The 27263-nt window shown below is 50.6% G+C and overlaps 1 protein-coding gene across 1 annotated transcript; it reads left to right on the plus strand.

Annotated features, from left to right (window-relative positions):
* The first annotated feature begins 3656 nt into the window (after positions 1 to 3656).
* On the plus strand, positions 3657 to 27263 carry LOC146806268 (olfactory receptor 56A1-like). Its single transcript, XM_085623921.1, has 2 exons — positions 3657 to 4384; positions 26243 to 27263. Exons 1-2 carry the CDS (start codon positions 3657 to 3659, stop codon positions 27261 to 27263), a joined length of 1749 nt encoding a protein of 582 aa, XP_085480047.1.

Genomic DNA, 27263 nt, shown 5'->3' on the forward strand with positions numbered 1-27263 from the left:
TTGACAGGCTCCTCATTCTTGCCAGATACTTCTCCCCGTGCCTGAATGTGTTATGTAAATTCACGAGGCTCCTCATTCTCGCCAGATACTTCTCTCTCTTGCATGATACTTCTCCCCGTGCCTGATTGTGTAATGTAAACACGGTGCTCCAAGACTTTGCATGACAGATGCTCCTGCCCTGGTCTTTCAGGCCTCCGCTCGCTCAGCCAGAGCCACGGTGGCCCCAAGGTTAAGGTCTGCGACTTTACTCTCAAGATTCAAAGTTCTACCCCAATGTTCCTTCCTGAAGGATCACTTTTAGAACAGGGAGGCAACAGCAATCCCCCAGCTCGGGGGTGACATTGGCGGGCAGGGGGCGCCTCGGGCAGACACTTTAATGAGTAAGATTATCAATCTCATGTGTGGCAGACGAGGGCCGGCTCCGCTTAGCGCACCGGCGATGGTTGCCGTCTTTGACTTGTGTGCCTTTTCTGCATCAGTGAATGTATTAATGTGATTTGTTTGTTTATGCAGGAAGGGATTGATGCCAGGCCCCTCCCAACCCCTTCTACGGATTTGCTAGGACTGCACAGGTTAAGGGTAAGAGCCGCCAGGGGCAAGGTAGCACATAGGCCGTTAAGACGCCAACCAGTGCGGCACAGCCCGAGCGTGTCTTCTCAACAGGCCGGGGGCGCGCACCATATTGCCAGGGTAACCTAGTGGCCTTCCAGGGTGACCTTAGTCAGGTGGTGGATATGCCACCACCTCCTTCTTACGCCGTGCTGTTTTGTTTTCCAGCTACGTCTCGCGATCCAGGACGATCGCCGAGGTACAGGGTGCAGCACCAGCCCTCTCGCAGAGGTGTTCTCAGAGGTAACGCATGGTGGGGGGGCTCAGCCGAGGGGGTAAGGCTGGGGGGCACGCAAGAACAACAACAGCTCAAGGGGGATAGGAGGCTTGATGGACAGCCAGGGATTGGGAGCCGTGCCAGAGGCCGGCAGCCCATTGGTGCCTATGGTTAACTATTTTCCCATCATCCGACACAGGGCTCTCCAAGATCCCCCCTTGGCATCACGACAACTCGAGCATCGTCACGGAGAGTGTAGTGACTAGAGGAAGTAAGTAGGGGGTCGAGGATTGGGGACCGAGCGTTTAAGGCAAGGACAGGATGTCGACCCGGCACCAGGCAGATAGGTCTTGGCTCACATTCTGATTTCTCATCCAGGGGCGCTGACGCAGATCCGTCCGAATGAATAGCCAGGGATCCCCCCCGCTTTTCTCGATGTTGTCCCAGGTGGAGGATTCCCAGCCAGGAACCTCCCAAGATGTGCAGTTGTTGGCTGTCATGGACATGGTCAGGGCTAAAAGAGTGGCTTGGGCCACTGAGCTATTGATAGCACACAGCCCGGACGACTCTGGTATCGCCATGCCTGCCCCATGCACTTGTCAGGAACCCGCAGAGGAGAACGGTCCCACCAGATCCAAGAGGGTCCGCAGGTCCACAGTTAAGGACTTCCCTGCTGATCCGCTGGTAGCTAGGAGCCGTACCATGAGCATTGTGCGGACTTTGGCCGTGCCAGTGGCCGACGCTCCACTTCCCCCCGCAGCCGGACCAGTGGCCCCCCTAGTCAACGCAACACCGCCTCCGAACTTTGCCACATGTGACGACCTGGGTAAGCTCACGGACACGCTAACGAACTTCATGGAGGACGTCAGAGCTGGCATCCTGGCGGTTAACAACGACAACATAGCAAACAGTGGAGTTGGGGTAGCTAGACCAGCACCACCCGCGCAGGCACTAAGTGCCCCTTCAGTCATGAACGTTTGGGGTGGAGGTGGGGGGGTAGCCACCAAGCAGAGTTGCCACAGGGCAGCCTGCAGCAAGGGGTCTCAGTGCCAGTGCCTGAGCCTGGGGCAATTGTGCACACTCCCCACTCCCATGAAAGCCGGCACGCTAGGGGGGACCTCTCTTGAGTTAGGCGGCCAGCTACGGGCAGAGACAGCCATCCCGCCCGCAGCCACATGCGCTCCCCCCGCGGTCCCTGCCACCACCGCTACTCTTCTGCCCGCATCCCCAGCATCAGGCACCCTCCGCTGCGGCACCTCCTGTGCTCTATGCTCCTGTGCCACTAGTCACTTTGGCCCCCCTGCTGTCCGGCCGGTGCTCACTAGCATGGGAGGTGCCACTGGCGGCCAACGAAGGAATATGGAGGAGGGAATTTATCGACATCTTTACGCTTCTGATGCACGGGGCAGAAGGGGTGGATACCAGGAAAATGAGTGGCAAGGAGGAGGACAAGAAGGTTCGCTTCCAAGCATGGCCTGATAAAAATATTAAAAGATTGGGGCAGGCCTTTGCTATCCTGGCAGCGGTTGTAATGGAGCGATACCCAGGGCCGGGGTTGTTCCAATACGCCAGCATCATTCCCAATGAGGCGGAGACTAACGGCGGGATGGGCTGGTACAGGTATGACTGCAAGTTCAGGAAAAAGATGGCCATGTGTCCGGAACTGGGGTGGGTCCAGTTGGAGGTGCGACTTTGGGTCCAGCACATGGGCAAGGGCAGGGTTGAGGCCGAGGAGAAGCCTAGCACCACCGTGAAGAAGGGGTAGTCGAACAAGGTCCAGAGGCAGCACAGGAAGGGTCAGTTTAAGCAGCCCTTTCGGGGAGGCCGTGGTGGGGGCCAGAAGCAGGGACCTAGAAGAGTCTTCAGTGGTACGTGCAGGCTGTTCAATGCTGGGGCATGCTCCTGGGGTAAGGCCTGTCGTTTTTCCCACACCTGCAGCAAGTGCGGTTCTCCACACTTGGCCACCTCTTGCGACAAGCGCGAGCACGCCACCATGCCGGCCAGACACGACAAGTAGGCCCCGGGTCCTGCCTCCCCTGGCTGGGTACTCCCCCCCCCTCTCCCCCCAGGCCAGCCCAACCTCCACCCCCTGTGGTGCCCCCTCCTGTGACCTCCGGGGCAAAGGTCCGTCCCCCATTGTCACCGCCAACCTGCTACCACTATTAAGGGAGTACCCCAATGCTAAGGACAGACTGTCTCTAGCCCAGGGGTTCTTGGAAGGCTTCAGAATTCCCTATCTGGGGCCACTGGTCAACAGGGACGCAGAGAACCTCAGGTCAGCCAGCGTCATCCCGAAGTAGTAGGGGCAAAGATCAAGAAGGAAGCGGCCCTGGGGAGGGTGGCGGGCCCCTTCCTGCCCCCCCCTTCTGAACTTTGTTGTCTCTCCCTTGGGGGTGGTCCCAAAGAAGGAGCCAGGGGCTTTCAGGCTGATCCAACACCTGTCATACCCAGAGGGGGATTCAGTGAACCACTGGCTGGAGGAGGGTTCTTGCTCGGTCTCTTACTGTTCGCTCGACCTGGCAGTGGACATGGTCAGGAGGGCGGGCAGGGGAGCGTGGTTAGCCAAGGTTGATATTGAGTCCGCTTTCCGACTCCTCCCTGTCCATCCTGAGAGGCAGCACCTCCTTGGATTCAAGTGGCAAGATGAATTCTTCTACGACAGGTGCATGCCGATGGGGTGTGTGTTGTCGTGTGCCTACTTTGAAGCCTTCAGTTCATTCCTGCAGTGGGCTTTCTCAGGGACGTTCAGCGTAGATGGGGTGACCCACTACTTGGATGATTTTTTGTTCATTGGGAGTGCGGGAACACAGGAGTGCAGCAGGTGGCTACAATGCTTTCAGGAATTGGCAAGACACCTCGGGTGCCATTAGCACCTGGTAAGACGGAGGGTCCTGCGCAGGTTCTCACCTTTTTGGGCATTGAGCTGGACACGGTGACGGGCATGTCTAGGCTCCCTGCAGAGAAGGTCCAGGCTTTGTGTCAGGACATCCAGTCACTGCTGGGGAAAGACAAAGCTCCTTTGTGTGTCATCCAAAGCCTCCTGGGCAAGCTAAACTTTGCAGCCAGAGTCATTCCGGTGGGGCGAGTGTTTGCCAGGAGATTAGCCAGGGCCACAGCTAACGTATTTAAAAAACACCACCTGGTCAAGTTGGAGGCAGGCTTGAAGAAGGACTTTGTTATGTGGGGGGAGTTCCTGTCACACTTCAATGGAACGGGTATCTGGAGGGCCCCCTGGGCTGACAGTCCCGAGCTCAGCTTGTTCACGGATGCATCTGCGAAGGAGGGCTGTGGGGCAATCCTGTGCGAGGAATGGTGCGCACAGGAATGGCCCAATGCCTGGTGCAAGTGCGGCATCACTTCCAAAATCACTGTTTTGGAACTTTTCCCAATTGTCAAATCCCTCCACCTGTGGCCTACGATCTTGACGGACAGAAAGGTCCTTTTCTGGTCGGACAACATGACGGTCGTGCAGGTCATCAACGGGCAGACTGCCAAGTGCCCGCTGGTGCTCTGCCTGCTCAGGGAGCTCGCCAGAGGGAGCCTGCGCTGCAACTTTGAGTGTAGAGCTCGACACATTGAGAGGGTCAAGAATGTGGCGGCTGACGCTCTCTCTCGTTTTCAGTGGCTCCGTTTCCGGGAGGCCTGGCCGCAGGCAAGAGCAGAGATGACCCCTTCTCGGCAACCCTCTGGAGGATCTTGGAGTGGAACAACAGTTAAGAGCCATAGGGGAACGGGCCTTGGCCCCAGGTACCAGGAAACGGTACCTGGCACTCTTGACCTCCTTCAACAATGTGGCTGATGTCTTGGGCCTGGCCGGGGTACCCTTGGAGGGCAAGGTACAGGCGTTTGTGGTCTGGGCCAAAAAACAGGGAAAGAGCCACTCTTGGGTCTGTGGTCATTTAGAGGCGGTCAGTCACGATGTCAAGCTTATGGGAGGACAGGACCCTACCAAGTCCTTTGTTATCAGGGCGGCACTGAAGGGGTGGGTCAGGGAAGAGCCCCGGGTGCCAGACAACAGGTCCCCCATCACGTTCCCCATCCTGCAGGCCATGCTGGACCTCCTGGGAGGAGTCACCCACTCGCCATACGAGGCGTCCCTCTTTTCCGCCGCCTTTTGCTTAGCATTTTTTGGAGCGTTCCGTATCAGCGAGTTAGTGGCACAGTCCAAATCAGATAGGTCAGGAGATGCCCTGGGCATAGTGGATATTCGGTTGGAGGGTGAGTTGACAATCCACCTCAGGAGGTCAAAGACAGACCAGAAAGGGAAGGGTGTAGAGATGGAGTTATTGCCTTTACGAGACCCAAGATACTGTCCGGTTTCCTGGGTTCGGGATTTCATCTCTCTTCGCCCTGCAGCACCTGGGTACTTATTGATTCACACAGACCTAGTTCCCCTAACCATTTTCCAGGTCGAGCGGGTAATGGGTGCTTGCCTGTCCAAGGTCGGCCTTCTCCAGGCTGATGAAAAATATTCAAGCCACTCCTTCAGGATTGGGGCAGCCATCACTGCATTCTCAGCAGGTTTGGAACCTGCACGTGTTAAGAAAGTAGGGCGCTGGGAGTCACAGTGTTATAAGCGATATATCCGCCCCTGATGGGGCCTGCTCAGTGTAAATAGGACTGTAACTTGCAGTGTTGTGTGCCACATGTTTTATGGTTTGGTGGTTGTAGTGCAATGACATATTGTTTATGGCAATAAACTTTTTGAGTTGAAACGTGTCCTTTGTTTCATCAGGGTCACGTGTGTGGGTCATTGGACACTCTGCCATCTCCCGGTTGGCTCGATCAGGAACTGGATGCGTTGATTCTCGCAGACAAAGTTTGAGTGGTTGGGTTTTCCAGGGATGAGATGGAGCAGCCTCATGAACAAACTGGAGCACTCGCTAGCAACGTTGGGTGCCCCGCCTAATTTTTTGGTGATCCACCTGGGGGTAATGACTTGACTGCCTCTGGGAGGACCTTGCTCCTGCATGCCATGAAGACTGACTTGGGGGAACTGAGCAAGCGCTTAGGTCAGTGCCAGCTCTGGTGGTCAGAGATTGTGCCACGGAGGGTCTGGCAGGGTGCCAAGTCTGGCGAGGCAGTGGAGCGGTCCAGGAGACGGGTGAACAGCTCCATGCGCAAGTACACTCAGCAAAGGGGCCTGGGATTTATCAGACACAAAATGATTCAGGAAAGGGTCAGAGGATACTTCGAGTCTGACGGGGTACATCTCACTCCAGTGGGGATGGACTTGTTCTTGTTAGACTTGGAGGAGGCGCTAGCACATAATGGTTGCAGGTAATAGACTAGAGCAATTGGTGGGGGGCCCCGGCGGCGACGGTTGGCCGCCTCCAGGGCTGTGGTGGAGTTACAGGGCAATCTGGAAGCATACGGGTACAGAACGGTACCTCTGCGCGGCACACAGGGGTGCCAGAGCTGAAACCCAGGAGCCTCATGGGAGGTTCACGAATTCTATGTTGGCGCCCCGTTAGTCCTTCGGGTGGTTGTGGGCCTGAGCAACAGGGGGCTTGTCTAGCTACCCTCCACCCAGAAGGGCGTGAGTATAATAGACCTAGGGTGGTCTGGTGATCCGGGAAGGGGATCACCAGAAGGTGCAGTACTAAGTGGTTCGCCACGGTGCTGCTAGGCTCATCAGGCAGGCAGGTGGCGAGAAGGCTGCCTGTCCTTGGATCGCCCGTAAGCTAACCCACCAGATTACATAACGTTGTATGTAATAAACCTGCAGCAGTTTTTTCCCCAAGTATAAACTTGTGTGGTGTGTTTTATTTGCGGGCATTCATGCTTTGTGGGGGGGACTTTTGCCATGATGGTGCTATGTCGGCTATTAGGTGTCGGTTGGCAGTGTCGGGGAGAGATGAATGATCCGGTGGGTGGAGAGAGGAGGGGTGTGATGACGAGGGGGGGTGAACACAGATGGAATGGCGAGGAGAGGGCTGCAGCAGGGATGCACAGCCATTAAAGATGAGGGGGTGGGTTACGAACAGGTGAGGAGTGGAGCTGAGATCTCAAATATGTTATGACGCTTCAGGGCAGAACAGAGTTGCCCGTTTTTGCTTCAAACTGGATACTGCACATGTACGAGACACAGCGACCTGAGACGCTGACTCGCACATGCGCTGATGTCATGTAGGAGGCACCGGCTGGTCCGAGCCTGACTCCTCACATATGCATCCGTCACTGCCGGAGGGACTGTCTGCATGTGCCTGAGTGCTGAGCACTGTGGAGATTTTGCAAAGTAAGGACCAGGCGAGGGGCAGGGCATGGTGTTTAATGGCTACACATTTAAACACATTGGGGCAGATTTACAATAACTGGCGCATCCCCGCATATCAGCAGGGATGCACCAGTTATTTTGCATCATGGCAGACACCTCTTGCGCCATCATGGATGCGCCGCATTTACAAAGCGGTGCACCATGGCGCAAGAATAGACAGATGCGTGACGCATCTGATGTCGTAAAGGTGACGCAGTGCTGGAGTTGTGTCGCAAGCGCGATGCAACTCCAGCACTGCTCGGGGGCACCCTATACTAACTGTGCTGCGTCACTCCTTACGCCTGCTACAAGCAGGCGCAAGGTTTTGATGCAGCGGGGTCGGAAAAGTGACTGAATGAAATCTTGTAGATTTCACAGAGCCACTTTTATGAGGCGTTCCTGCGACGGAATGCCTCCCCTTTGTGCCAGAACGCCCACATGGAACCTAACGCAGGTTTCATGTGGTGCAGGGCTTTACAATGTGACGCATCTCCCTAGATGCGTCACGTTGTAAATACCCTGAAGCATGGCGCTGGCTTTGCGCCGCGGCTGAGTCACGAAAGTGACACAAAGGCGACGCAAAAGTGGCGAAGAGGGGCTTGTAAATCTGACCCTTTGTTTCCTGTCTGAATTTATCTGTAATTGTGAGGATATAGTGACCAAGGTAAAGCTAAAAGATTGCATTAGTGAATCTTTACATAGAAAAAAGTCAACCTAAGTTGTCAGGCATAAATATATATTTCAGAAAATAATTTACATAAAACATGCAGCCAACAATAAATACATGCGACATTAAAAACATCAGAAGTTTAAATATGGTTAAAACCTAAATTAACACAACAATCACGTAATCATATAGAAACAATTAAAACAAATAATAATCAAGACACAATCTTTTCTTTACAGCGCCCCTTAAAAATCCACCCACTGACAAACACATATGTTCTGTAGTTAGCACCTGTAAAGACATTGATGCAGGTCTGACCTGCATAAAATTCATAACTTTAAAAAAGGGAATAATAAATATGTGAGGAAGATCACAATGGAAATCACAGATAGACAAGGAGCGAGTGCCCTGACCTTGTGGCCTAGGTACCACTCTCCCTCTATGCAGCTCTGCCTGGCCGTCACTGCCGCTGACAGTGCAGTGCAGGGTTCGAGACTGCTCTCGACCCGCTCTCTGTGCCTGCCCTGTTTGTGTGCCTGCCCTGGTGTCTAGTGTGCTTCTGCCTAGTTTTGACTTCGTTTTTAGCTAGTTGTCTTGGTTTAATTCAGGGTTTAGTGTTTTTCTGGTTATACTCCTTTTGCCCTCTCCGCCGATTCTGTGGCGATTTAGGCCCGCCCACTTCCCTCCCTCCCCACCTCCCAACTGCGCTTTCCCTCCCCCTCCCCTATTTAATAGAGGCAGCTGCGCAGAGGATCGAGTGAGTGCCCTGAACTTTCGACCAGCTTGGCAGTTCGGGCTGGACTGTTCCCATGAGGCACAGGGTCAAGACTGATTTGCATATGGCCATGTCTAAACTGGGGTGGTGTAGTGGGCAAAAGAACGATGGATTTAACCCAGATCTCTTGACTGGGGGAGAATGTCTGCATTGTCAGCATTCCGTCCATCATTTGTTTGTTGTAACGCTTTTCGCCCTAAGTGGGATGGGTATTCCCAGACGTGGGACCCGTGCTCACTACGCCACTGGAGTCAAGCTATCCTGGCTGATGACGGCTGATAGCCAGAAACCGGTCCTAGGATGCTTGATTCCGGTCCAGGGAAGACATGGCTTGGCAGTTCGGGCTGGACTGTTCCCATGAGGCACAGGGTCAAGACTGATTTGCATATGGCCATGTCTAAACTGGGGTGGTGTAGTGGGCAAAAGAACGATGGATTTAACCCAGATCTCTTGACTGGGGGAGAATGTCTGCATTGTCAGCATTCCGTCCATCATTTGTTTGTTGTAACGCTTTTCGCCCTAAGTGGGATGGGTATTCCCAGACGTGGGACCCGTGCTCACTACGTCACTGGAGTCAAGCTATCCTGGCTGATGACGGCTGATAGCCAGAAACCGGTCCTAGGATGCTTGATTCCGGTCCAGGGAAGACATGGCTTGGCAGTTCGGGCTGGACTGTTCCCATGAGGCACAGGGTCAAGACTGATTTGCATATGGCCATGTCTAAACTGGGGTGGTGTAGTGGGCAAAAGAACGATGGATTTAACCCAGATCTCTTGACTGGGGGAGAATGTCTGCATTGTCAGCATTCCGTCCATCATTTGTTTGTTGTAACGCTTTTCGCCCTAAGTGGGATGGGTATTCCCAGACGTGGGACCCGTGCTCACTACGCCACTGGAGTCAAGCTATCCTGGCTGATGACGGCTGATAGCCAGAAACCGGTCCTAGGATGCTTGATTCCGGTCCAGGGAAGACATGGCTTGGCAGTTCGGGCTGGACTGTTGCCACGAGGCACAGGGTCAAGACTGATTTGCATATGGCCATGTCTAAACTGGGGTGGTGTAGTGGGCAAAAGAACGATGGATTTAACCCAGATCTCTTGACTGGGGGAGAATGTCTGGATTGTCAGCATTCCGTCCATCATTTGTTTGTTGTAACGCTTTTCGCCCTAAGTGGGATGGGTATTCCCAGACGTGGGACCCGTGCTCACTACGCCACTGGAGTCAAGCTATCCTGGCTGATGACGGCTGATAGCCAGAAACCGGTCCTAGGATGCTTGATTCCGGTCCAGGGAAGACATGGCTTGGCAGTTCGGGCTGGACTGTTCCCATGAGGCACAGGGTCAAGACTGATTTGCATATGGCCATGTCTAAACTGGGGTGGTGTAGTGGGCAAAAGAATGATGGATTTAACCCAGATCTCTTGACTGGGGGAGAATGTCTGCATTGTCAGCATTCCGTCCATCATTTGTTTGTTGTAACGCTTTTTGCCCTAAGTGGAATGGGTATTCCCAGACGTGGGACCCGTGCTCACTACGCCACAGGAGTCAAGCTATCCTGGCTGATGACGGCTGATAGCCAGAAACCGGTCCTAGGATGCTTGATTCCGGTCCAGGGAAGACATGGCTTGGCAGTTCGGGCTGGACTGTTCCCATGAGGCACAGGGTCAAGACTGATTTGCATATGGCCATGTCTAAACTGGGGTGGTGTAGTGGGCAAAAGAACGATGGATTTAACCCAGATCTCTTGACTGGGGGAGAATGTCTGTATTGTCAGCATTCCGTCCATCATTTGTTTGTTGTAATGCTGAACTTGCGACCAGACACGGCCCGTATAGGGCGTGCCACCGGGCGGTGACGTGGGGCGGGGGAGGTGCAGGATGGGGGAGTTGTAAAATGTGGCATATGGACGATTTCAGGTAAGCAATGAAAAAAAAAAACGAGTTTTGTTGCGCTTGCTGCATCGTATTTGGCGATGCAGTGCGCGCAACGAAATTCATTATTTTTTTCTCGTTACTTACGTGAAATTGTCTGTATGCCGCATTTTACAACCCCCACCCTGCCCCTCCCCACCCCACGTCACCGCCCGGTGGCACGCCCTATACTGGACGTTGCTGCTTGTGACCTAGGTACTGCTCTCGCTCCACACAGCTCTGCTTGGCCGTCACTGCCGCTGACTGGTAGATCAATGTTCGAGACTGCTCTCGACCCGGTCTCTGTGCCAGCCCTGTTTTGGTGCCTGCCCTGGTGTGCTTTTGCCTAGTTTTTACTTAGTTTTTAGTTAGTTGTCTTGGTTTAATTCAGGGTATAGTTTTTTTCTGGTTATACTCCTTTTGCTCTCTATGCCGATTCTGCGGCGATGTAGGCCCCAACCACTTCCTGCCTGCCGCTTCCCACCCTCCCCGCCTCCCAGCTGCGCTTTCCCTCCCCCTCCCCTATTTAATGGAGGCTGCTACACAGAAGATCGAGCGAGTGACCGGACCCTTATTTATTTATTTATTTATAAAGTTTTATGTGGCGGGAACATGACCACTGAGGGTATCAGATCGCTTTACATTTTATGAAGCAAGACGGGTACAGGCAAACAAACAGAATCAATAAAGCAAAAAGTACACAGTCTTAAAAAGTCCGACATTCTTGTGTGCCAAGTAACTGGGCCACAATGCAACGGCTATGGCCCCAGAATCAAATGGGGAAGCCAGACTGAGGCAGAAATTTCTTCATCAAGAGCCCTTTGACTTTGGTTTTGAAGAGGACAGTGGAAGGGTTCACACTGACTTCGGGGGGAAGGGAGTTCTAGATCCTCGGAGCCATACCTGAGAAGGCTCGGTTATAGGTCTTTTTTTTCTTGAATTTTTGTGGTCTGATTAATAGGGTGCTGGCGCTTCTGGAGGCTCTTGAACCACATGAGAACTCCAGTTTCTGAGCGATGTACAGTGGGTTCTTGAAATGGAAGGATTTATGTGCCATGCATGCAATTTTTAACTGTATCCGAGCTTCATATGGAAGCCAATTCAGGGCCAGCAAGTCCGGAGAGATGTGTTTGTATTTTTTTAGTGCCAGTTATGAGCCTAGCAGCAGAATTGAGAGTCACCCTAAGAGGAGCCGTTTTATCTCTGGGCAAGCCGCAAAGCATTTTGCTGCCATAGTCCAGCTTTGCGATCACTAATACTTGCACTGCCACCTATAGGTCATGAGCAGGGAGAAAGGGTTTGCGCTTCCTTAGTCTGCTGCGTTGGAAGTTCACTCCTTTGGTGAGGGAACAGATGTGTTTTTGCATGGTTTTTGCCTGGTTCTCCAACCATCCGCCGCTATGACTCAGATGTCCTCCTCGCACTTAACCCCGGAAGAAACAACAACTGCCACAGATCGATGCTGAACACCACCCACTCACTACACAAATAATGGATGGAAAGCTGAATAAATCATACATCCACCCCCAGTCAAAAGATCTGGGTTAAATCCAACATTCGTTTGCTCACCATGCCACCCCAGTTTAGATACAGCCATATGCAAATCAGTCGTGACCCTGTGCCTCATGCGAACAGTCCAGACTGAACTGCCAAGCCAGGTCTTCCCTGGATCAGAAACAGACATCCTGGGACCGGTTTCCCGGTATTACCCTTCATCGGCCAGGCTAGCTTGAATCCAGTGGCACAGTGAGCAAGGGTCCCATTTCTGGGCATACCCATCCCACTTAGGGTGAAAAGCACTACGCAAACAAATAATGGACGGAATGCTGAATAAATCATACATTCACCCCCAGTCAAAAGATCTGGGTTAAATCCATCATTCTTTTGCTCACCATGCCACCCCAGTTTAGGGCCAGCCATATGCAAATCAGTCTTGATCCTGTGCATCATGGGAACAGTCCAGACCAAATTGCCAAGCAACAACCCCAACTCCTCCACCCTCCTGGACAACCTCGGACTGAAGCAGCTCATCACCAGCCCTACCCACAGAGCCGGACACACCCTCGACTCCATCTTCACAGGAGGGACAAACATCCATTTCAGCCACACCACAGAGCCCCTCAGGACAGACCACCACTGCGTACACTTAACCTTCAACTCCACCATCGCACTTAAACCCACCCCGCATCCACCCCAAAGGAACAGGAGCAAGATCACAGAGGAACACCTCCGCACCACCCTCCTACACACCCCCCTCCACCACGACTGATGCAAACTCCGCAGCCAGAGAACTACACCGATGGATCTCCAGATGCGCCGACAAGCTCGCGCCACACCATCAATCAACGCCCCCTGAAGGCCGCCTGGTTCACCATCAACCTCCAAGAAGCCAGGCGCTCCTGCAGATGCCTCGAGAAACTCTGGCGGAACAAGAAAACCACCGAAGACCGGAACAACAACAGGAACGCCATGAATGAATACCACCAGCACTTAAGAGCCACCAAGAGGACCTTTATCAAGAACAAAATCCATTCTAACGCAAAAGAACTCTTCAACGTCATACAGCAGTTCACCAAACCCCCCAGCGAAGCCACGGACGTAAGTACTTCCCAGGACCTTTGCAACAAGCTCAGTTCCTACTTCCACCTGAAGATCAAGGCCCTCTATGACAACTTCAGAGAACAGACTTCTGACACCACCACCCTCTCCACTACCAACAACCGGCCGACCATCACCACATGGAAACCAGCCACCACTGTAGACACCACCAAGACCATGAAGAAAACCCACTCAGGAGAGCCCCCACTGACCCCTGCCCTCCACACAGCTACCACAGAGTCGCCGCCACCATAGCTCCGGAACTAGGCCGGACCATCAACACCTCCCTCAAATCCGGCATCTTCCCCCACGACTGGAAGTGGGCAGAAGTCAAGTCTCTCTTCAAGAAACCCTCGGCCGGCCCGACGGACCTGAAAAACTACCAGTCCATCTCTCTCCTTCCCTTCACAGCCAAAGTCACCAAGAGATTCATCAACGCCCAGCTGACCACCTTCATCAAAGAGAATGTCATCCTCAACTTCTACCAGTACAGTTTTTGCAGCAACCACAGCACCAAGACCACCCTCCTCACCGCCACCGATGACATCTGCATGCTCCTTGACCAGGGCGACACTGTGGCCCTTATCCTACTAGACCTCTCCGCGGCCTTCGACACTGTCTCACACCGCACACTCGCAGCTAGACTCCACAACGCCGGCATACGAGGAACCACAATCGACTGGATCTGCTCCTTTCTTTCCGGCAGAACCCAAAGGACCAGATTTCTTCCCTTCTTTTCCGAACCTACAGAGATCAACTGTGGAGTACCCCAAGGATCCTCGCTCAACCCCACGCTTTTCAACATCTACATGGCCCCCCTCACCCCAATCGTCAGACAGCATGGGCTCAGCATAATATCTTACGCCGACAACACCCAGCTCCTCCTCTCTCTCATGAAGAACACAGAAGACACCAGAATCAGCTTTCAAGAAGGAATGAATGACGTCGCAGCCTGAATGAACAACAGCTGCCTAATACTGAACTTGGAGAAGACCGAGGCCCTCATCCTTTTTCCCTCCTCCATGGCATGGGAGAGCTACTGGTGGCCCCCTGCCCTCGGAGACCCACCCACCCCAATGGACCACGCCCGGTACCTCGGCATCATTCTAGACTCTTCCCTCACCATGACCCACCAGATCAACGCCGTCGCTTCGACCTGCTTCAACTCCCGCCGCATTCTCCGCAAGACCTTCAAGTGGATCCCCCACAAATGCATAAAGACTATCACCTACGCATTCGTAACTAGCAGACTGGACTACGGTAACACGTTCTAGGCCGGAATCAACAAAACCCTGCTACACAAGCTCCAAACCATCCAGGCCATTGGAGCCAGACTCGTCCTCAGAACCCCGCAACACGAGCACATGACCCTGCACCAAGAGATCTGCAGTGGCTCCCCATTGAGAAGAGAGTAACCTTCAAGCTACTCACCCACGCCTACAAATCCCTCCACAACATCGGACTCAAATACCTCAGTGAGAGAATCTCCTTCCACGTACCCATAAGGAACCTTCGCTCTACTGACTTCGCCATGGCTGAGACCCCACGCATCTGCAGAACCATAGCAGGCAGAAGATCCTTCTCCTATGTCACAGTAAAGACCTGGAACGAGCTTCCAGTCAACATCAGACGCTCCTCCTCTCTGCACACCTTCAGGAAGAACCTCAAGACCTGGCTCTTAGACTGATCCGGAGCTGCACCCCCCCTAGCGCCTTAAGACCCTCTCGGGTGAGTAGCGAGCTCTATAAACCCCTGATTGATTGATTGATTGATTGATTGATTGATTGATTGATTGATAAAAGATACTGAAGGGTATCTTGTCTTGAAAATGTTCACAATGACAAGGGGGGGGGGGATTCTCCACAAATGATTACCCTTTGGGAAATGCAAGCAGTTGGTGTAGCATCCAAAGGCAAAATCTTGTTCAGAGGAAACAATGATAACATTTGTCAATGAAGATCAAATATGGCTCAATAAGTAAGGTTGTTTTAAGCATAGCAACCACATTCACCGAACCTTTATGCAATTCTAAAGCTTCCCTGTCAGATTTTCTGTGGGCAAATAAATTCTCCTTAGTTCATTCTATGTCTAATCATCTGATAGATTCAGGAGCTGTAACAACTCAGGCCACCCAAGAGCCTGGAAACTCTCTTGCACACATTTCAGCCATGTAACATTCTTTTCTTAATCCAGAAAGAGGCATTTGCTTAGAAATAGCTGGCTCAGCTCATGTTCTGGATTGATCCATATCATCAGCCATTTTAAAAGATGTCGGAGGATAACTAGATCGACTATATATTCCAATCCTACCTCGTCATGGACAATGAAAGAGGATGTACCATTTGGCAAGGGCAGCAAACATTTAAAAAAAAAGTTTATCCACCACTTGGAGCTGAGAACAACCTACATATCTCCACAGTTTGCCACTATATGATACTGCAGACCTACATTTTGCATCGAAGATCTTCAAAAGTGTTTGAACTGGTTTGTTTCTGAGCCTGGCAGCAAAATCAAGGTTTGCATCCACTTTCCTCCTAAAGAGTGACCATTTGGCCACAATCTAAGGATGGCAGGTTACCTTCTGTTCATACAAAACCCCAATATTTGTAAATGAGGCAACCATTGTAATATTCACCCCCTTTATAGTATGTCTTCTGCTCTTCGTAGATCTTGGACCCATATCCAAATTAGTAGAAAGGTCAAGAGATTCCATACATTTTACAAATAAATCCAAGTCATGAGAGACCCAAAGCCACCCCTATTCAGGGAAGATCAAGGTTCTCTCACACAAAAAGGCCATAAGGATGATTTAATATATAATGTGAATAACAAGCATTTACAATGCAATAGGTCTCGCATTTGCGAGAGTTTAAGCTATTGGCATTGTAAATGACAATGCCTTTTATTTATCTGTTTTGAAAACAGATGCCATTAAAGCGAAAGCGCAGCATGGGATGATTTCACACAAAAAAAGCATTTGTTTGTGAACTTCATAAACAAATGATTTTTTTTTTGTAAAAGCGCCCCATGCTGTGCTTCCACTTTAATGGTGGGTGAAATTTTATATTAGCAGATAGGGTAAAGGACCCTACAACTGTGTCAGTCTTCTGGTATCAGGGGCCATCGGAGAGAGCTGGGATTAGTGGGCAAATGTAAATAACGCTATTGTCTCCTGGAAACCAGTTTGGGGGAGGGGGCTGAGGAGGGATGGAACAGAGAGAGTAGGCACCAGCCTTCAAGGATGGATTTCTCCAAAAACGTGCAGATGTAAAATAAGTGCGTATTGTGCTGTGTTTATGCCTCCCTGTGCCGGCTGCAGTGGAGATGCGTGTTCGAATCTTTGTTGGAGCTTCAGCAGTGCACTCGGGAGCGTTAAATAAACCCGATTTACAACAATATGTGGTGTGAGGACCAGAGATGCTGACTTTGGAAGTGGGGAATCGGATTTGAGTCTCAGCGCTGGCTTAACATCCTGTGATTCTGGGCAAATCACTTAATTTTCCATGCTTACAAAATAATGCCCTTGTGTAATGTCCTGGTGCTCATGTAAAAGCTCCAATACCTTCAGGCCGAGTTCACGCTATACAAAACTGCAAAAAATGAAAACAACGCTACCACAGCTTATTGTGAACCGCATCTCGTGACAACACTCAGAAAACACACGTTGTTTGCCCTGCTTGCGTCTTGTTGCAACCCAGACCCCGAGCTTCAGCACATCATACGGTTGAAGCACCACATTAGGTGCTGCTCAGCTGTGGCTCGGCTGCACGCACATGCATAACAGAATGACCCCTACCTCAGTTGCATGATTCTAGGGGTGGCAAGATATGGTCAGTACAAGGTAAAAGGGAATCTTTACGTCAGAAAGGGGAAGGTTTACATCTCAGGTCAGTAGTGCTTTTCCCCTGTCTAAAGCCATGTTAGAAAGAATACTATTCTGCTCTGGCCATTCCTGCAGCCGAGCTAAGATGGCCTTTCCAACAATATTGAAGGTAAAATCCAATAATGATACTCTTGTCTCCCTTTTTACGTGTCGGAATAATCACAGAGCACATCCATAAAGAGGGGATTCCAGTGTTACTGCAAAATTCTTAAACATAGTAAGGAGGGTTGTCCACAAATTAGCAGTCAACTTAAATAAATCAACTAGAACCACATCAGGGCCATAGCCTTATTGCTACATATATAACCAAAGGTATCCTTGACTTCGTCTATTTCAAACAATAGGTTAGAATAACCTGAGACAAGACAGGCCCCCTCCCTTCCAACCACAGAGACATAGATCCATATGGGCATAAGAAGTCGGTCACCCATGTATCTGGGTTTACAAAATCATAAATAGTAGGAGAATCATTACTAAGAAAATGGACGGTTGACAATTACCCATAACTTGGAGCTGTAATTCAAGTGGTAGGCTTCTACCAGATCTTCCCAAATATCCTGATGCAAAGCCTCCTTCCTATACGGAATGGCTGCTTTATGAATCTGTCTATATTTTGGGGGATATTCTCAAGAACGCGTGATAATCATCACAAAATTAGCTTAACGCAACTTTGCATATCGCAGTCTATCGCGGGAAAACAACGCTGTGTTAACGTAGTATTCTCAACCTGGCGGCACCATGCGGTAGTCCCATGATAACGCGTCAAGTAACCGCATTAAAATCAACGCAACGCCGCAAAAATGCAAACACGAACATGAAAGAAGTTGCGATTAGCCCAATTGCGATACAAAAATCTGCAAAACCAGCCACAGGCCTGCAATTCCCACACACCATGCAGGAAAATGCACTATAAAAGCAGAACAAGAAAAACACACCCAAAATAAACTGCGTAGCAACATGGATGCACCCGGACCCAGTGCCCAGATCAATGCGAACCCCACAAGACCCACAGACCACCAGCAAGGAACCTCGGGGTCGGGGAAGGCCAAGGAGAAGAGGAAGATGGGGTACATGACAACCCGATTGTCATCACAGAAGTGACAGTACACTAACAATAACTGTCCGTCACCTCCACTTTGTCATTGGCAACACTGACGTAAAAATAGCATTCCATCGTGAATGCAGTCGGAGTGTCAAGGAGGCCAAGATGCTCCGGCATGATGTGAAAAGCCAAACCAAGCAGAAACCTGCTGCCAACCGGGAGGCAGCAACGACAAATGGAGGTGGAAGTCCTGCGCCATAGGAGGAGCTGGAGCAAATAGTGGCCACAGTCATAAGTGTGGAGGCGGTGCAAGGAGTCGGGAGTCCGGACACTGCTCGACATGACCTGACACTACATCAACAGGATGAGTAACGAACAGGGACTGGGAGAACGGGGGTAACGGGCACAATGGCACACATGCTCAATGAGGTATAGCACACCGCACACCCACAATGACCCTGGGTCAGATCCCAGATCCCCGTGGCACACTGCAGCACACATACAAACATCAAGTCGGATCCCGTCCACCATGTTTCCAAAGGGGTCCCACCCCACACATCACCAATTCCACAACACACACATGCACCCATGCGAAACACAGCAAATATGTGTATTTGTGATCCAAACTGACAATGCAAGTGTCACTACATGATGAGCAGCATGGGTGGAGTACAATCATCATGACATTGTGCATGCCACGAGATTGAGGTGGCTGAGCGTGGACCACATCCGTAAAGGATCAGGTCACACTCTGACACATCCACGTGCACAAACAACCACTGACGTCAATAATACATCTGCAGACAAACAATGCAATAGAGCACAAAATACGTCCAAGAGCACAAATGACCCAAGTGGCCTACATCACAGCACCTTAAAAGCACATAAGTCAAAGGCACACCACCTCCAAGGGATAAGGGGCAGCAAAATCACAGCTGCAGGGGGGACTCTCCTGCAATGCAGCACACACACACAGCGATGACAGCACATCCACATGGACGACAAGGTGGAACACAGTGCAACACTTACGCTGCAGAACAGAGGGAAAAACTGGGTCCGCTTGTGCGTAAAAAATGGCCAATCACATCTGACATAGCAGGAAACTGTGAGATGAAAATGTATGTGTACAACCTCACCAACGTCATGTAGTCCAAATGTCCACTGTCCCACATCAAATCGTCCACTCCTCCCAAACAGTCACAATGTACATTGTCATGCAGTCTGCATGTAAACTTGAACAATGCGTCAACATACATGCCAACACAATGTTAACAAGCATCTTGCCTTCACATTACAGAGGGGCAAGCAACACCTCCAGCAGAGCAGACCAGACAACTTTTCAGTGATGCTGAAGAGGACCTTCACACTTCCGACACCGACGCCCTACAACAGTTAATAGACATCTTAGGCAATCAACCTCCTGGAGCAGGGCAGCCCAGCTGCATCGAGTATACCCCATCCCCTGCAAAGACCACACAGCTGGACGCACCCACCACCACGGCTGGCTCCCACCAGCCCACCAAAGCACACAGCGCATTTCAAGGCCAGGTGTCAGACTGCCAGAAGGGGGTGGCCAAACAGGTGCAGGTGGGATTCTACCTCATGGAAGCCGAACTAGATCACATACATGAGTGTCTAAGTCCCATCAGGGACCACCTACACTCCCCAACGGAGATCCACACTGCGACAGAGACACATGTCTTTGCACATTTTCAGCACTGAACCACACCCAGAGCCACGGAATATTCATCCACACCCCCACGCTGGACTGGCATATGCCAGCCCAGTTCACTCCTCCTATATATTGACTGGGAGAAGACAAAGCTACATGTGCAAGGTCTCACACGCTGCCTGCGGTGACATGGCTGTGTCCGCTGTACACGGCCCGATGTAATGTTTTAGAGCCCGGGCCTTAATGTACACATCATAAGCACACAGACACACTCATATAGTTTAGGAACAGGGGTGGGAGCACACTGCTTCACCTCCCAGTAAGGTTCGCCCCTGGCATTATGGTAAATGCAGTTTCAGTTACTTGCTTGCTTTCATGAGTATGTGAGTGTTTCGCCACAGTTGGCGCATATAGTGCTGATCTCTAGACACGTGCTTCTGGTTCTTTAATTGTCATCAGTAGAGATTACAGTCTTTCAAATTTGGGATTTGCTGAGTAGGCTGCCAACATCTTTCTCAGGTCAGGTACCTCTCACAGGCATGCGGGTGCTTCATCCACGAGCTCGTCAGCTCAATGACTCACGGGAGTACTATAAAACAGGAACAGGGGTGGGTGCACACCGCTTCACCTCCCAGCAAGGTTCGCCCTTGGCATTATGGTAAATAAAGTTTCATTTACTTGCTTGCTTTAAGAGTATTTGAGTGTTTCCCCACAGTTGGCGCAGATAGTGCTGATCTCTGGACACATGTTTCTGGTTCTTTAACCGTCATCAGTAGAGATTACAGTCTTTCAAATTTGGGATTTGCTGAGTAGGCTGCCAACACCTTTCTCAGGTCAGGTACCTCTCACAGGCATGCGGGTGCTTCATCCACGAGCTCGTCAGCTCAATGACTCACAGGAGTACTATAAAACAGGAACAGGGGTGGGAGCACACCACTTCACCTCCCAGCAAGGTTCGCCCCTGGCATTATGGTAAATGCAGTTTCAGTTACTTGCTTGCTTCAAGAGTATTTGAGTGTTTCGCCACAGTTGGCACATATAGTGCTGATCTCTAGACACGTGTTTCTGGTTCTTTATCCGTCATCAGAAGAGATTAGATCAGATAGTTTGTTGAACTGGCTACAGGTACGTGCGCTCGACACCTTTATTGCCAGGGTCACATGTACAGTGACGCCTAGGATGGATGTGAGTGGGGTGAGTGTAAGCCAGCCCTCATGGAGTCGTTGGTGCTGGCAACAAGTTGAACAGTGATCACAATTAAAGCAGAAACAGAAACACCAGCACAACAGAAACATCTGTGAAGAATCATGGTGGTAGCCGGAGAAAGTACAGTGTTCACCCAATATGCAACCAGAATGGTCCATGAGTTGTGGTGCACTGAGTTAGTGGCACCTGAAGAACTCAGCAGGGTATCAAGTTGATGATGGTGCCCACGACAGGTGTGAGCAACTCTGATAGTCAGACAGTAAGACACTTCCGGCTATGGCCCCTGTTGTTTGGAGTCGTTCAAGGCGGTGGTGGCTTGTGCATCCTGCTGTGATGCGACGTCCGTGCTGGTCAGGACTCGATTTGATGAGTGAGCCCAGGTGGACCGCACTTGAGGCCGGAGGCAGCGGACAGCGCAGGACCACAGACACTTGGCCTTGATGACCCCCAGTCCATCGACCCAGAGGCCATCCAATATGCTATCAGACAGGGTCCATGACTTGAGCTGCGCATAGTTAGTGGCCCTGGATGCACTGCGGCCGGCACAGTCACACCGCCACGGGATGGTGACTTGTGGTGCAGTGAGATAGGGCCACGAGAGCTGATCGGGTCCTTGTCGATGTCGAAGGTGAATGTAGCGGAGAGTTTCGGGGGACAGTGGAAGGTGTCCTCCAGGGCATGATGCAGAGGGCAGAAGCCGGCCAGAAGCGGCACATGGAGGTGTGGAATGCTACAGCCTCCTTTTTGCCACAAACTCTGCAATGAGGCCAGTACAATGATATCAAATCAGCCATAAATAAATCAACACTGAATTCCCAATGTGTGACCCACTCGACCGCAGTGTAGGCCCGAGGAAGCGGTTAGCAGGGGCCCACAGCAAAGTGTCATTGGCTCGCGATGCACAAGGTTAGTGACACAAGAGCAGTTAATGGCAGTGTTCGATCACCTCCGTAACAAAGATGCTTTTTTCCTCCAGACCCAAACGCGTCTTCCTCTTACACCTCTCTATGCTTGCAATGATATGAACTCTGCCATACACAAATCAAGAATAAGTCCCACATGTGTGACCTACTTGACCACTGTGTAGGCTGGAGGCAGCGGTCAGCACGGGCCAACCACTGTTCAGCAAGCTCATCCTAGAACTCTAACACGCAACGTTGAAATGACATGTGGGGATGACTTGTGGCTGACATAGGTAGAAGCAGCAGAGCAGAGCGGGTGTTTAGCCAGCGACAATGCTGAGTCCTGCCTGGTACGGACACGATTGGATTGGTGTGTGGCCTGCTGGACCACAGTGTAGGCTGAAGGCATAGTCATCAAGGGCCCACAGATGTGTGTGGTTGGGATGCTATGCACAGACTTGGTGTCACCACATCAAAGGGAGTATAGTGATTTAAACTCTGCATAGATATGTGTACTCGGCCATGGTATAATCAAGACTCAGTTCGAAATGTGCGACCTGCTTGACCGTAGTGTAGGCAGGAGGCAGCTGTAGAGTACGTCAACGAGAAAGGAGTACAGTGGGCCTGTGTCGCGGAGGCCGTGATGGGCTGAGGAGGCTGAGTCAGGCTTGGAGCTTGTGCCGGCACGTGGTGGGCTCTCTTTGACACACGCCGGTGTCGGCAGATGAGCAGTGAGGCCTGGCTGCACAGGGGCGGGCAAGACGGGTTCGGAGTGCAGCAGGGGCACAGGATCGCAGGCAACACCACTCACGGCGACGGCGTCGGCCTCGTGGCGGGGTAGGAGGTGCTGCCCTGACAGACATGTTGGCCATTCCAGAAGAGAACCACACCCAGAGCTACATGCTTTTTATTCACACCCCTGCGCTGGCCTGGCGTATGCCGGGCCAGCCCACTCCGCACACGCTTAAAGGGGAGGACGTCACTGGCTGGGGTGACATGTTTGCATCCACTGTCCACTACACTCCAAACACCTGCAGTGCATGTTGACATGGATATGTCTGTGGTCTGCATACTGCAGTCTGTCCAGCACATCTCCGCCACACTTGCCATTGTGTACATTCTCATTCATGGGTCACTTGCCTCCTTCGCACATGCTTGGTTCCCACCTCTCCCCACATTCCGCTATTGTGTGGCTGAGGCGCCATGCCGTTGATGGCTCATGTACATGGCTAGCCCAGGTTGCTACAGTAAGTTGTGCTGTCGTGTCTGGTGGGTGGGCATGTTGTATGGGTTTTTGTAACATGTGCATTGCCAGAGTTGTGAGTTTCATGATTGTGGAGTTGAGGTGTGTGGTGTTTTCATTTGGTAACTTACCAACGAGCAGTGTGTTCCCATAGGTGCCATTCTGGAAGCGCTGGTTCATGATGGACTGTCGGAAGATGTAGGAATCATGCGCACTGCCTGGGTAGTTGGCGACAACATTGGTGAAGTTTCCCCCGTGGTCCACTATTGCCTGCACATTGATGGAATGCGTGTGCTCTCTGTTGCGGTAATTGTGTGCAGTGTCAGCATGGGGCACAAGTAGGACATGTGTGCAATGGATTGCCCCCAACATGTGCAGGAATCCAGCTATGACGTATAGTCCTTGCTTGGTCTCCAGCTGTTCCTGCGCATTGTGGGGGACGCATAGGTACTGGGGTACCAAGCTGATGATTGCATCCAGGACAGGTGTGAGGAACTTGGATGGGGCTGTCTGTGAGGCTCCTCCTGCTCTGGCGGTCATTGGTTGGGAGGTACCAGAGGCCAACAGGTGCAGCACAGCCAGCAGCTTTGTCTGAGGTGAGATGTTGGTTGTCCGCTGTGTTGGTACTGTCAGCCTGCGAGCAATGATGGTCAGGATGCGGAGGATGGTTGTCCTTTTGAGCCTGTAGTGGGCAATGACATTGTCTGGTATTAGGTCTGTTAGGCTGGTGCATTTCCTGAAGGTCTGCTGTCTTTGTCTGTGCTTCCACTGTGGTACTCCGGGGAGGCGGTGGGTCCGGGGGGGTGACGGTCCTGGAGGTGGTGGCTGTGGGTGTTGTGGCCTTGTTGGGGCTCCGAGCTGCATGATCAGTGGTTCCATAGCATCTGTTGGTATTCAGGTGTGTCTGTGGGCTGGGCTCCCTTTTCTGGTGCAGGTTGTCGTCCAATTTTGCACCAGGTCAGAGCAGGTGTTAATTTAATGCTGCTAACGTGCCTTATTGCCTGTTCTGTGGTCTTTTTGCCGATCTGGCTGGTCGTTGAGAATATTGAGGTGTGTTGTTGTCACTGCTTTTTGCTCGGGAACGCCTACTCTACATCTCATTAGCGATAGTTGCTGGGGTCATCTGTGGCAATGTTTTTTGCGGATGCTTTCGCAGGTAAACTGGTGGCATCGGCTGTTGGTACCAGCTTGTGAATGAGGCGATAAATTTGTCGCGACTTTGGCTTCAATAAAGTGCCAAGAACTTGGCGATAGATCCTTAAGAATATGCCCCTTTGTCTTTCTGGCTGCCACTCTAGGCTTAGAATGAAGGTCCTCAACCAAATGACCATGAGTCATGATCAAATCAACCTGGGGAGACAACATAAGTTAACAAAACAGTTCATTAGAAGAACAAATTGCCGTAATATATGGTGAGCCATGGAAAACATTTTCTGATCGTAGAAAGGAAAAAACAGGATATCCTGTTGTTAGTTCCCTCGTTTTAGTGGCTTTTGGGTAGGAGTGGCCATATTGGGGAAAATATTTTGGTGTAGCTAGGGAATAACTTATGTAGCAAAGAGACAATCTCAATATGTAAGCAGTGTATCAAGGAAGACGGGCGAGGAGGTAATAAGAGCTTCAATTCAGTAGTACCACCATCTGCTAAAAGGAGTAATATGGCTCATTTCAGTTTCATTTTCATTGCAATGATGTCAGCGCACCTTGCAATGAAAATGTAAATTGGCCTCGGGAGGTTGGGAAAGCTCTTCCCCAACCTCTCGAGGCCAATATAAAAAGGGAAAAAGAGAACTCCCTCTGTTGTTTGCAGCAGTGGGATTTAGTGCCCCTGTTCTGATGATGGAAAGGTTCTGTCATGAGCACGGGAGCACCGGTGCTCATGAGGGAACCATTCCATCATGAGCACCGAAGGGGTTAAGCAGCTGACTGTTCTAACATAGCAGGCTGATATTTGGGAGGCTGTGGGGGAATATTGCCCAGTGGGGAAGAAGTCAACCTCGCCTACTTTTCCAGTTCATGGGAAACCCTCATGTTAATGTAGGGAAATGTTTGCATATATCCAGATCAGTATGTGCCATTGCAGGGCAAATGTTTAGTCAATGTTAAGGCTTGAAGCTGAGTGGTGTTCATGATGGTCACAGGAGTTGTTACCAATGCACAATGGTGTTGACTCACTAAGTTAACCTGGAATAGAAGCCAACAAAATAAATAAATCACTTTCTACTAAGCCTAGAAAAATAGCTGTGAGAAACATTTTTATAAATAGCATCTCTGATTATTTGTTTTACAAGTAGGACACATAAATAACAATTGGATAACATGCTATAACAAAGAGTACAGTCAGAATATGTCTTCTTGCTAAAGAGCACAAACTTAAAAATTAAAAAATAGACGAGTTTTGCAGAAATTTATTTGGAATGCCATAAAATGAATAATAAATACAGCCACGTCTGACTATTACTAATCTTATCCAGATAAATATGCGGGAGAGAGAAGCAGTGATTCATTCAGCTCCCAACGTTAGTAGACCGACAATCATAGAGGAATGAATCACCTGTGTCAATGAAGCAGAGTCTCAGATGTTGTATCGGAGACCCTCAACCACACTTTCACAGTATGCTCTATATGTTATCCTGTTGTGTGGTAAGGTGGACAGTGTCATCAATGGGTCTTAATCACTTGAGGGTTTGGATCTCCAAGTGATTAAATAACCTCCACCAGGAGACTGTCTGTGTGGTTCACAGTCGTGGGAAGTGACTAAATATATCTCCTAACACTGTTTGAAGAAACTTTATTTAGTCAGGAAAGGGATATGGTTAAATGAAACTGTGGTGCTAGGGTGGATTAATCATTGGTCCACAGCACCTATTAGGGGGTCAACATGTTTCGGCCTTAGGGTTGCTCTTACGAGTCAGGTGGCCTTCTTCAGGACCGTGGTGTGTGCGGTGGTCTTGTTAATTCACAGAGCACCTTTTGAAATGAAGAGGGTGGGTGCATTCACTTACCCTTCTTCATCAGTGAGCTCAATGGCTCGCTGTTGACATGTTCATAGGTGTAGTCTTTACCTATGACTTGAATGTGGGCCGTCTCGGCAAGCATTTGTTGCAGTTCTCCTAGTCCTGGATTATTAATAGTATAAATTATCTATTAAGAAGGGGAAACAAGAAGATAGCAGAATGCTTATTTTATTGATAAGTGGTTGAATATATTTATAGAACACATTGATTCATTCTAAGTAATACATATTATTTTGTTTTTCTGCAGTGCATCATTAAGAATCTACTTCATCATGGCTGCCATGACCAATACCTCCTCGCGTGTCTCTGAATTTCACTTGGTCTGCTTCCCAGGGATAAAGAGCTGGCAGCATTGGTTGTCTATCCCTGTGGCATGTCTCTTCCTTGTCAGTCTTGCAGCCAACTCCTCTCTTCTTTTAACCATCTACTCTGCACCAAGCCTCCACCAGCCTATGTACTCCTTCCTCTGCCTTCTTGCCTTTGTGGATTTATCGCTCACTCTGTCAATTTCACCCAAAGCCTTGACCATCCTCTGGTTTGATCTGCAGACAACAAGCTTGGCTGCCTGCTTCAGCCAAATGTACACCATCTATGTATGCCAGGGGATGCAATCGTCTATCTTCATGTTCATGGCATATGATCGCTACATTGCTATTTGCAATCCCTTGCGCTACTCCTCTATCATCTCGAACAGTCTGACAACAAAGTCAGCCTCTCTACTGCTAGCAAGCAGTGCTGTATTTTCTCTACCGTTTCCACTGCTAGCCTCAAAGCTGAACTACTGTGGGAATAACAAGGTGGAGCATTGTTTCTGTGAGAACCTGCCAGTGGCCCAGCTTGCCTGTGACAGCCACACTGAGAGCAGTTTGTACTCCTTGGGCATGCTTATCATTTTCCTGGGCTTTAATTCAGTAGTTATGGCATACTCCTACGTCATGATTATACGAGCTGTGTTGCGGATAGGTTCTTCCAGAGCTGCCTTCAAGGCCTTCAACACTTGTAGCTCACACCTGATTTTAATAGGCTTCTTCTACGTCACCATGATTGCTGTTGCCACTACAAACAGGGCAAAGCAGTCCATGCCAAAGTTTGCAGGTGTTCTTCTCACTGTCCTGCAGTACCTTGCACCTCCTGCATTCCATCCAGTTGTCTATGGAATCAGGACCCAGGAAATTCAACACGCATTCCAAAAATTGCTTGCAAAGAACAGACAATCGTTCCCACGGAAACACAATTGTAGAACCTTCAAGCTTCCATGGTACCAATAG

Source organism: Triturus cristatus, chromosome 8, assembly GCF_964204655.1.
Source record: "Triturus cristatus chromosome 8, aTriCri1.1, whole genome shotgun sequence".
NCBI classification, from domain to species: domain Eukaryota; kingdom Metazoa; phylum Chordata; class Amphibia; order Caudata; family Salamandridae; genus Triturus; species Triturus cristatus.

Excerpts from the sequence above, each read along its gene's own strand:
- LOC146806268 (XM_085623921.1), top strand. The coding sequence starts at position 3,657 with ATGCTTTCAGGAATTGGCAAGACACCTCGGGTGCCATTAGCACCTGGT. Across the intron at positions 4,385-26,242 it reads AGCCTGCGCTGCAACTTTGA|TGCATCATTAAGAATCTACT; the intron begins GTGTAGAGCTCG and ends GTTTTTCTGCAG.